This window comes from Rhodnius prolixus, unplaced genomic scaffold (assembly GCF_049639745.1).
Source record: "Rhodnius prolixus isolate KJV_2025 unplaced genomic scaffold, Rpr scaffold_3, whole genome shotgun sequence".
Lineage (NCBI taxonomy): Eukaryota > Metazoa > Arthropoda > Insecta > Hemiptera > Reduviidae > Rhodnius > Rhodnius prolixus.
In genome coordinates this window covers 39,456,227-39,468,820 of record NW_027411603.1, presented here as the reverse complement: position 1 = coordinate 39,468,820, position 12,594 = coordinate 39,456,227, and the positions used below count along the sequence as shown (strand labels likewise).

The following is a 12,594-nucleotide window of genomic DNA, read 5'->3' as shown; positions in this document are numbered from 1 at the left end:
TCCTTTTATCTAAGATACAACTCATTTATTAAAGCTTTCTTAGATAAATAAGGGTAGACAACTAGATGAGACCGTAAGTTTTAGATTTTTTTGAAGAACACCCAAAATTCGTCAGTTAACACTAAAAAGTTAATTCTGGTCTCCAAATATTTAAAGTCTTTTGGCAATTTCTCACCAATCCGCATATTTCAGTTAAAAATCCTCTGTAATCTGTAAGATTAATGAAATTATCCATTACTTTAAGACATAAAAGAACTCAATTTTAATTTTTTTTTTTTTTAGAAACGATTTTGTTTTTAAGTTGCACCATTTTGCTAAAGTAAATCATTATCACAAATTAGTGATTATTTTTAAAACAAACCTTACCTATCTTTCCACTTCCTAAAATAACAAAAACAATAAAGAAACGATATTAACTACAAATTTTCTGACATAAAATAGGTTAAATTTTCTTACCATAAGTCAGCCAAAGTTATCAGTTTGAGATGGTAGTTTAAATGTATTTTTTAAAAGTAGGAGAGGCACGTATGAAACATCTTTCAAGATGGAGCATTGAGTTGATGGTTTAACTAGATTATCCTGCTACTTGGCTACACATTCTCCTCGTCTTACAACTTCCAATTTACAAGTTCACTTCAACCTTTTGCCGCAGTTAATGAAATCATTGAAAGTAAACTGTGATCGTCAGGTTACTTATTTTATTGTATATTTAATTTGAAATTAATTAATTTCGCCTCCATTTTCTGTACATCTAAATCTGATGTAGAAATAATTACACAATTATTATACACAATTCTAAACATTTGAACCGTTTGGTTGATTCCGCTTATTTCAGTATGTTTTTATTACAAATAATCTTCTTTTGTTAATTATACTATTTTTTTTGTAACTTCTTCTTTAGATATACGAGTATAAGTCTTATTAATAGACAAACATTTATCTTAGATTTCTACACAATTTATCCACAAATCTTGCTCTCCTCAAAGAAAACCATCTGTACTCCATGCTTCTTTGTGTTGACTCTTCACTTGACCAAAAGAAATGAGAGTAGAATTGATTCTCAAATGCATAGTTCTCGAACATGATTCCGAATTCTAAGAAGAGTTCTTTAAGACAGCATTATTATTTCCAAAAATATAACTCTACTTGTCATTTCTTCAATGTGACAATGCGAGAATACTGAAGCAAGTAATTGCCTATTTTTTTCAGGCGGAACTAAACGTAGGTTCACGCGGGATTCGAACCGAGTATCTCTCACTTACAGATTCACTCTTTATAATCACTACACACCAACGCACTTAGTCAATTAAATACAATAATGAAACTGATTGTTTGGTTTTCTTGAATGGTCCAGCGAAAGAAGTGAAATATGGAAATAGTAAAAGCTAATTTAAGAAAAAAGAAAAAACAGATTTTGCTTTACTGGAACAGACTAAGAAAGCTTTTATCCATCAATATTTTCAAAGCTATAGAAAATGGACTGACTCTTCTAGCCACTATTTGTACTTGGAAGTGAGATCGTTCATATTTTGTGCATCGATTGTTGTTATGCAAAAGCTGACAGTGAATGATAGTTCTTCTAGCCTTTCACCAAAGATTTTTATGTTTTTCCATAGAACTAGTGGGTGAGAATAAGGAAACTTCGAATAGGTTAAAAAAAAATCAGAGAAACCGAATCTGCAATCGTTGAAAGAGGGCTTCCTACCAATAGAATTAGTTTTATTTAAATAAAATCGTGTAGAATAAATAAATTATTCTTTGTTTTGTCTTTAAAAAAAATTATAAATTGCATAACAGTATTGATACTGAAACTAAGATAGTAAATGTTAAACAAAGTCTCTTAAAGCAAGTCCTTATCTAAAAATTGATTAGAGTTGCACCACTTAAGTGTTAGCTACTGTTCTGTGTGATAAAGAACCTTATTATTTTGAAGGACTTCATTTATTCTTATCTACAAAAGGGTCCACTTTTCCATTTTTGCTTCACTGTAGCTAAAAATGTATGTATACTAATTTAGTTTATGTTGTTGGCTACAATAATAATGGTGATGAGTATTTCTTATCTTCAACCATGGTGAGATTAAATTAAGACGGATACTTTGATGTAGAGGTTCTAGAATTTAAACAATAAAAGAAATACCTTGAATTAATATTGAAACATTTCATTGAGGCAGAAATAAAGATAATAGTACGTATTATGTTCGCTGACCAATACAGTTTGCGACTTTCACAGATGCAACTCACTATTCTGTAAATATTTATATTTAAAATTAAAACAAATTAAAGTATTATCTACATTAGATAATAGACGGATAAAATTATCCGTTTTAGAAGTTTACAAAAGGGAGAGAAAGCTATAATAAAATCTCTTTCGCCCTAAAACTGCTAAACAGTTTAAAACAGTCCATGTTGATGGATTTCAATTGGTTAAAACGTTCTAAAAAGGGATCCAAAGAGAAAGTAAAACTTTAGATTAAGGGAAGCAAAGAGTCTAAAGAACAATGAACTAAAAGTATAACAAACTTGGCTTTTCTTTCCTCTCCTAACCTTGCTATTTTGACACTTACTTCTTTGTTTTGTCTTCTGAGATAAAATAAACAAAAGTGGGAACAGATTGATGGCACTGTTTTCTTTTATCTGGTTGGATTTATGGTTGAAATTCTATAATAAGCTCATAATTATTCGAAAATGATATTAACCAATTTATGCTTTATAATCATTGCACCTTTAAATTGAGTAAATCACCTTTTTTTTTTTATAGAAATATATTTAGGTAGTACTTCATTAAATACTGTAATTCTGTTTATTTTGGCTGTCCGAAGATTATAACAAATCCGAAGTGAATACTCATTCGACTCAATTCAATCTTCATCTTTAGTTAGGTTCACTAAAAAAGCAGATAATGTGAATAAATCCCCATTGATGGATAGTATCGCTAATTTGGTATTTCCAGCAGAAATAGTTACAAAAAGAATACGCCTGAAACTAGTCGGATAACAACTAATTTAAGACCATTTGGATAAACTTAAGCAATTTAATATTGGACATAAAGTCGATAAATTTGCTGCACTTTTCAAGAAACTAGAAAAATAACAATGATTGTGCATCTATGCAGAATACATGCAAAAAAAAGAGTGATTAACGACCATTACTACGCGTAATATAGATATTACACTTGCATGTTTATATAAAAGTACATTTCAAGCTTACTTTTGTAACCATTTTAAATTTAATACTGATTTTGGTTTTTAAATTTATTTTATTCCCTTAGTTATAAGTTCATTTATATTCAGCAACATAACTCGGCTATTATATCTTGGCCCACAAACATATCAATGAGGGATGTACGATCGTAATATTTATATTTTATTCTATACTTTTTTCATGTATGTTTAGGTAATGTTTTGTTTGAAAATTCATTATTACGATATTTAATTTTACGTTGAATAAAATATTTGGTATTTTATTAAATAAGATGTTATTATTATAACATAAAAACAAAAAAATTAACCAAATCAAAATAAAGAACTCAGTTAATGAATAAAAGTAAAAAGTTAATATATTGTAAATAAACGCCTATTCTTTCAAGTGGGTTTTACAGCTAATTGTTGTTCATGTAAATAGTTAGTTAATTTAATTGCTTAAATTTCTTATCACATTAATTAAAATTCAAGAATAAGAACGTGAATCGAACCCAATAGAACAATGCATTCTGATAACGAAATAAGATCAATGAAACATTCATTAATATAAGGAACAAAAGTAATATAGGATTTCCTGTTTAAATGAAGAGATGAAGGCAAACTTGAGCCCAAACTTAATGTCGGCATTAATTTAAACAATATTTCAGGTGACTATTTGAATGTAGGTGGTAGTCTCAACATGTTTTTACTTGTGAAAGGTTTGTAATGAAGTGAAGAAATTTCTAAATCACAATTTGAATTGCTAAACAATGTTTACTGAGCTACACAAGTGCTTTTTGATTTTTTTTTTTAATCTGGCCCAGAAAGAAATAACCAATTCGAACTTTCTGCAACTTACCTGAGGAAATTTGTTAGGAAAACCACTTTTTCATCAGAAAAAGGAAAAAAAAAATCTCAAAACATGTATTCTCAGTGAAAGTCTAGAATTGAAAATCTACCCATGTGGAACCGGATCTAGCTTTTATACATGCGGTAAAATGATCACCCAAGTTTAACACAGCCTAAAGTCTTCGAGGTTTTACAAATAAGCAGCAAATGTCACCGGAAATCACAAGTCCATATTATTAAATCACCGTTTCCACCACTTCCTTTTCCTTCCACTTCTTAATTTAATTGTCGTGTTCGCTTAGTAGATGAAATGTTTTATTTCACTTAAGTCGGGCTGACTGGAAAAGAACAAAACACATGAACTCAGCCAATGTTATTTTTGAATAATAGACGTTGCGTAATATTTTTAGTTCCTTAAAAATCTTTACAAATGTCACAAACCAAGAATAATAAAAACAATTCCCTACTTTCCCATTAAATTTAAATAAATTGAAAGAACTTTCTTTAAGAAGTTTGTTTCAGTTTAATTATTTTGTTGAACATAATTTCACTTTGTTATTATTGTCATTATTGTGAAATGTACAATAACTTGGACTAGCCTAACTAGGTGAAAGTTTAGGGTTACAGTAGTCTCAGATAGAACCAAAAATCAGTTTTCTAACAAAATGTTTCAATTAAAAGTAATTGGCTAAAAGTTGAAAGCTTCATATTAAAAGTTGTATTGAGATTGCCGTTTGGGCTCAGCCCTACTTTTTTCCGCTTCTACTTCATCGTTGTTACAACTCATTACAGGGAATATATTATTTTTAGTTTGACTGTCATTTATAAAATAGCCCATTTGACCAGAGGTATGTTCGTAGAGGTTAAAAGGCTTCTTTCTTCTACCACGCGAAATGACCTTTCGGTTGCCATTGACTTCGTGGGTTAAGACTGTAGATTAGATTAGATTAGTCTAGGGCGGCCTCAAGGCCTACGCCACTGCGACCCTTTTGGGCCTATTGTGGCTCCCCTCACTTTAAAGCTCACCCTCCAGACCTGTCCTTTTAATCAGACTCTTAATGCTGGAGAGCGACTCTTGGGTAAAGCTCCTCAGGCCTTGGTTTTTCCTCCCCGAGAAGTAACATCCTTAGTCACACGAGCCCCTCACACCGACACAACACGTTCAGTGCCGTTTCCTCCTCTTCCTGACAAGAACCTACAGAGGCTATCATCTGCCAGGCCCATGAGATGCATGTGTTTTCTGAGCTTGCAGTGGCCAGTTAATAGGCCTACAATCATCCTTATAGCCCCACGGCCTTGACGGATTAATTCTGCAGTCAGCCTCGGCGAATAGCCTTTAATAAACTCCTTCGCCTGTCACTGCCCAGTAGTGGTAAGCCACCACACCTGAAACCTACTCTGCACCCATAAGTTAATGGTCGCAGTCTTAACACACTTCGGAACCCCAAAAGAGGGCTCCGGGCCAACGAAGTGTCCCGCAGAGCCTTAGGGTTAAGGCTGTAATTTAGCCAGATTTTTAAAAAATTCTCCATTCTATCTGAAGTTCTGCGTCCACTTTCAAATGTTGTGCTAGACAAAAGACAGAACAGTTGTCTTCTTGTTTACCCATTCTACCTCAGACAACTACCAAACCAAGAATAAGTATATTATGCGGATTGTCGTATTTTCTGAAATTGATTGTTTGAAATTCGAAATTACTTTAATCGGTACCCATTAACTATTCGATCAACTAGTCAGATCAGGTGAAATGTAAGTTTTGTGAGTGGCAATCAAATTCAATTGATGGAATTAAATCTCTGAAATACAAACCCGCTCCAAGATAAAGAAACAAATCAAAAAACAAACGATAACTGTATATTTAAGTTGAGAGGGGGAATTTAAGTGAAAAAGACAACGGATTTTATCAAAAACTTTCAAGGAAAAACACAGAACCAAGTAAACAGAATTCAGCATTTAAAGATTTCCGTTTTGGTTTCTAACCGAATTCAAAAAAAGAAAACCTCTCTTGAAACTCAAGCTTATCTAATACAACTTTAGAGAACTCAAAGGTCTAATCACAGGATAGCTTATTTAATCATAAATTTGGATAGTTGACTTAATAGCGAAATTTCTACTAGTACTCGTAGTAACTATAATTATAGGTAAGATGCAAATAAATTTATAGTTTGCTTGTTTGAATGGTCTGAAGTCCTATTTAATGGCGATATTAGTTTAGTTGGATGTAAACGAGCTTCTTGATTGCGTTTCAAATTCACTGCAGCCGTCCTGAAGTTTCTTACTGTATCGATTTCATGTTTAAATATCTTTGAATATTACAGTAACAAAGTTTGACTATTATTAGATAAACTTTAGATTACAAACAATTATTGTATTTATGGTAATTGCATAAGTTTGTTTGTATTATTAGTTAATTGCAAATTATTTGTGTAGATTTATAAAAAGTAACACAATTTTAAATAAGTACACTTGAAACTGGCCATAAAAACGCTAAAGATTCTCTCCAACATCGCCTATATAACTCTGTATTCAAGATATTTATTTAGTAATTTCGTAATTTAGAATCTACTTAACTTAGAGGCCATCTATAAATATGAAAATATGAAGATACTGCATTGTCTGGAACAACATGAAGGAGTAGCCTTCCCCATAATTTGGGAACTATCTTAATTGAGGTAGTCAATAAGATTTTCTGTGTTTTAAGAGGAGTTTAGCTGTATGATAAGAAGATTTGTGTGTTAGAGATGAATGGAAATTTTTATAAACGGGAAAGAACTAGGTCTTTGATTTAGGGAAATTTATGTACAGTGTGGAGAGTTCAATTTGATACTTAAAATAGGAGATTGGGCTTAAGTTTGTAGGTAATTGTTAGCTTAGTTTGTTAAGAGTAATTAATAAGAAATGAAACAAAAAGGTAAATAAATAGCCATTGTTTCACATAATATCACGTTAGCTGGGAAACCAAATTTGCCGACAAATAAAACAGTATTGTTAGAACTAACAGATAAAAATGGCGTTACTTTGTAAAGTAACTAGAATAAGATCACGTCGCTTCCTACTTATTTCTTTCTCTCTTTTTTTAATTAGGTTAAAATCAGTATTGTATTCTTTCTACTATTTATCTACTAGATCAAAAAAAAAAAAGGCTTCTGGATGAGTCTAAATTGAAATAGTGTCAGGAAGTCAGGCATCCATCTAATCAATCACTTTCTCAGCCCAGATTCTAGACATGAAATTATTTCCAGTAACACTTTTGAGGTAGAAGCTTTCGATTTATCTGCAACAATTATTTACAGGAAATCGGAAGCAAACTTTCTTCACTATAAATTTCTTTTATTAACTACCAAATATAAAACCCAAATCCTGTACCGGAACAGAGCCCAATAATACGTACAATACATATTAGCCTTGCCGATCTCGAAACAATAAATAAATTTAAGTGTTCTTTGCGTACATGTTCTTTGAGAAATAAAGCTTATTAATTGTTTGACTTTATTTACTTATTTATAAAACAGATCTTCTGTAAAATTGATAATTTAAAATGTCATTCTTTTCTAATTTTTCAGAAAATTTATTTCTATTAAATAAAAGTTATGATAAGTCAGCTGTAGGAACTAAATTCTACTGTGATTTTTATTTTTAGTAAGCTCAGTAGGTGTATTCAGAAGTAATGATGGATTAGTCATTATCTCCATTATATTCAAAAAGATATAGTTTATATTTTAGAATGATTGATAAGTCCCTTGGCTAACTTAATTACCAAATTTATTCAAAGTTTGTGGGTTGAAGGATAGTTAATATCACCTGCTTTTATACCTCAATTTTAACCTCTTTTTTTTCAGAAACATGGTTAACAATTGGGTAGTTTACAATGATTTGGCATATACGTTATTTAAATGGTGGTTTAATATTGAGTTTGGCCTCGAATTGATGTCAATAAGTGCTTAGCATCCAGGTATTTTTAGCTCCCCGTAGGCTATCAAGTGAAACGGATTGATTGAAATATTGATGTGTTGATTTATGTTATCCATCAAACATATCATAGGATGTAATCAAATAAGTTACGTATAAATGGGAAGTGTAAAATAATTTTGTTTACATTTGCCACTTCATCTCTACACCTACCAAATTCTTCTTATCTACTAAATCTGCAGAACTCGTATCTCCTAAAAATCAAACCTACATTTACAGATCATAGAACTTTCTATTAATTCAATCATTCTTGCTGCTTTGATAATTTTTTCAAACGCGATTTCCTACACATTGTTTAGCTTGGACTTAATATTCCATTATTTTAAGAAATTGTGGTTTTAAAGGCATTAAGAACTTTGTAAATTTATGTTCGATACATATTCTTGTGCTTGTATAAACGAAAAAAAGGCAGATCCAACGTTAAAATTTCATTTAAAATGGGTTATCTAGAAATATCATTTTACTGTTTTTTATTCAGAATTGTTTATACTCTTGGAAAGAAAAAATTGATTTTTCTCTAAGCCTGGGCTTAGTACTCAACTAAAGGTCCAGCAACTTCAACTGCAGAAACATTTTTCCTGGAAATTCATTTTATGAGGATTCTGACGCAACAATGATGAAGATTTTCTTATCAAACTTCGTTTTATATTATTTCCGTGTTTCTTATACATATTTGTTATAATATTTTACCACTTTTCAAATGGTTAGTGAAAGCTCTATGCAACTTTGTTTCAATAAATTCCGGTCCGCGGACGGTAACCTTCAATCTGAAACAGTTAGGGAATCGCTTAGCAATTGGATGTAAACAACATTGCAACTGTGTATAGTTTTAAGTCCATTAAAAAGGTAGGAAAAATCGAAAAGTCGTTGTTTCTAGATTTGCATCATCGCCGAAAATGGTCATGTTTGAAGATTGATTCTAGAATGCATTTGTGCAATAAAAATGGCCAATTTTTTTTATTGAATCAAGACTGGAGATGATTAGTGAATTTTTGAGATATTAGTAAAACTTTCTGGACTGTGCTTGAACAAGGCTGTGTTCAAAACACTTCCTAAATGGAAACCCCTTAAAAAAAAATACGGTAAGATGGTTGTCATACAATAGTCTTTTTTAAAAATTAATGTAACCATAAATTACAGAGAGGTATTGACAAGAAATCTACAAAATATACCGGAAATTGTTTCTATTGTTAGCATTGGTCAACGGAAGAAGCCCGAACTACCTATTTGCATGACAAAGAACACCCATATATTTCACAAACCATCCTAAAATTGAATGAGCTAGAGGTAGAAGTACTGCTTCACCCAACATAATCCCCTTAACTCTCGCCAACTGATTTTTCCACCTTAACAAATTGGACAATTTTCTTTCTGGTAGAACCTTCACCACTGAAAATCTGCAACTTCGAATCCTGTAAATGTTAAATACCCTACTACTGCAGCGATGGGATAAATTTGGCTTGTTTCTTGTTGGCAAAGAGGTGCTAACAATAATGGTACTTATTTCGATTAAACTGAACGAGTATCATGCAAGTTACCTAATTTTAAAGTATCCATTTTAAAAGTAGCAAAACTTCCCTGCCGACCACTTATTACTCGTTTCCAGGTAAGTACATTTTATGAAAGTTCTGGGAGCAAAGTGTGGTGCTTACCTGTGTAATTTCATTCAACATTCATGTCTTCCCTGTTTAATATTTACGAGAATTAAAAATTTAAGACTTCTTTATTTCCCTACTAAGATAATAACCTGTTGCTTTTTGCTGGAAAACTTTTCTTGAATATTGATCTTGGATGGCGGGTAGAGACTGTTCTTTAATCTAATTTTAAAAAAGTTATTTTTATTTTAATGCAGGCGTCCTCACCTAAAGATATAGAAATTCAATAAAAATTCAACACAAAGAAAACGCATTACTACAACTCTGAGAATTGCCAACTCTGAGAAAGACATGTTACTCTTTCACAATTATTTGGAATTTCTTCGCCTTCAGTTCATTTTTAGGTTTGTTAATCTTAAGAGTTCCTAAAAATAATGGAATATTATTACACAGATCAAAAACAGAACAAAAATAGTTGATGAAAGAGGAATTCGGTGGCGTAATTATGCAATTTAACTACGAAGCCTAATTTTACAGAATAGTTCAATCGAAATCCCTTAATATCTAATCACACTACCAAATCAGTTGGTGCTGTGGACTGGGTGCAAAAACGTCTAATTTTTTGGGGGCTCTCTAATTGAGTCAGTTACATAAGAATGTGCCCACCGCTAAAAAATTCGCTTGGCAAGCCTTATACAAAGATTGTAATTTAGAAAACAAAATGAAGTTGAAAGCTTATGAATAAGAGGACTAATGGAATCTGAGAATTTCTACTGTCTTATTGGGTTTTATTTGGTATTTTGTAAATCGAAAATGTCCATTAAAATAAGTATGTCGATTAAACACGGCAAGAGTATTATGCCCTTGCTATGTAAACAAAGAACCAAAAAAGACTCTAGGCTTGGGCAGAAATCAGATTACTCTGATTACAGGCCTATTCACAGAGGCACGGCAGGTTCAGAAAGCATCTGTACAAGGTAGGAGCTTATCAGCTAGGAACCGTTGTGCAGATTGTGTCAGGAAGTGGAGGAAATGGCCTCTCACTGGTTGTTCGCTATATCTTTAGAACTCTGTGCCCAAAAGGAACTGGTAGGGAAAGTCCTCAACCTTTTTAGAAGGGGAGGTTTCGACTATCAGACTTAGAAAGGGGAAGGCACAATAAGCCTCTTGTGGCTGCGGTGCCGTGGGGTGTAGTTCCCGGCCTGTATTCTATTTCTCTTTCTATTTATAAGTAAGTCGCTCCAAAAAGTACAAATCAAATAAAATATTAAGAATGTTAAATATTTTTATACAATTTATTTTTATTAAATTAATAAACTTTCAATTTTACTAAACGTTCTCTCACAGATTAGCCAGCCAGATTCTGCCTCCATCTATAACTTTAAATATAGCAAAAAAAGTCAAATAAAAATTGTTGAAAATAATTCATTCTCTATTTTTGTACAGCGGTAGCAGTACTGTTCGCGGTGAGCTGGCTGCCATTGGGACTGTTCTCCTTGATGGCGGACTTACTATATCCTCCAGGCAGCGAGACACACATCTCATCACAAAGTCTATACATCACTCTGGCAGCCTGTCATCTATTAGCCATGAGTTCGGCCATATCCAATCCAGTCGTTTATGGTTGGTTGAATTCAAATATTCGAAGGGAATTAGTACAATTATTGCCCAGTAGATGTACTTCCAGACAGCAGCAATCGCAACAACAGACCACAAATGCACCAAGTCCAACGATAATGTTATGCCAAAATGGGCAGAATATACCCCATCAACAACCGGCCACTACTTATACAGCTCTGTAAATACATATATTTTTTTTAAATTATTTTTGTATAAAACTAAATGTGACATTTTGTAAATCTTTAATAAACAGAATAACTGTAATAAAACAGTATTTGTTTTAATAAATATATAAATAAGTGTGATATAACTTACTTTAGTAGAATAATTAACTGTTAACTCACTGTGTATTATTTAGTAAAAAGAAAAAATATATATATACAATCTGTTTCAATGTATTTACCTAAAATATCAATGTTGTATTTTGGACTGAACATATAATTGTACAGAATAGATAATATCTCTCCTCCCTAATTCTACCATATCCCAGAAGGATGGAATTCCCTGATTTTGGCGGGGTTGAGCCACTCCATAGCCACTGTACACACAGTATATTTTTCCGCTCAATTACTAGTTTGACCCCGGTGTTGGCGGTTATGGTTTCCCGCTAATTTCAGCAGTAAATCCATCTTTTTGTTCAATAAATTTTTGAAAATTAAAAAAAATGTTTAAAATAAATTTTATATATAGAGATATATGTGTAAACTTATTGAAGCATATAAATACTGCTTATATTTTTTAATGTAAGCTCATCAATTAATAATTTATTAGTATTAATATCTATTCGAATTATTAACAAGTAAATAAAGTTATAGGCTATAGTATTAAATGAATGTTAAGTGTGAAATGTTAATATTATACAAATTAAGTTGGAAATATCAAACTTTTTGAAATCAGAATTATAAAAAAAAACATGTAATAAATAAATAAATGCTTATGGTTCGCAAAAAACTATAATTATGTTAAAAAAAAAATGTTTGGACAGCAAAAGTTTGTCTTTCTTTTTACAGGTTCTAAACAGTAAACATCAGTATTTTTTTATCATTTATTTTAGTTGAACTCTGTTAATTTTATTAACAACCAATCGAATCTACTAATTTTTATCCCAATAATATTCTGAAACACAAAATGTTGTTGCATTCTAGTAAGTACTCATCTCCATGATTCCCAAGTTTTGCAAAAACAAAACCAGTTTTATTCTATTAGCAGGGTCTAGCTTCAGTGTCAATAAAGACAGTTAAGCGAATCCTGGCAAATTTAAATAATTAATTACTTTTGCATTAAAAACAGGCATTTCCTTCATTATAACGCTGATAAAAACAGGTCTTAAAAGAAAACAGTAGAAGAAGGGAATATTTAAAATATAATAATATTACTCCT

General features: G+C 31.6%; 1 protein-coding gene across 1 annotated transcript in view; it reads left to right on the top strand.

The window, feature by feature from the left end:
* Positions 1-12,101, top strand: part of LOC141452675 (neuropeptide F receptor-like) — a 290,310-nt gene extending 278,209 nt beyond the window's left edge. The window contains exon 4 of the mRNA XM_074125062.1: positions 11,041-12,101. Coding sequence (XP_073981163.1) covers positions 11,041-11,396 — 356 coding nt within the window. The 3' untranslated portion in view covers positions 11,397-12,101. The remainder of the gene's footprint in view (positions 1-11,040) is intronic.
* Positions 12,102-12,594: the final 493 nt, after the last annotated feature.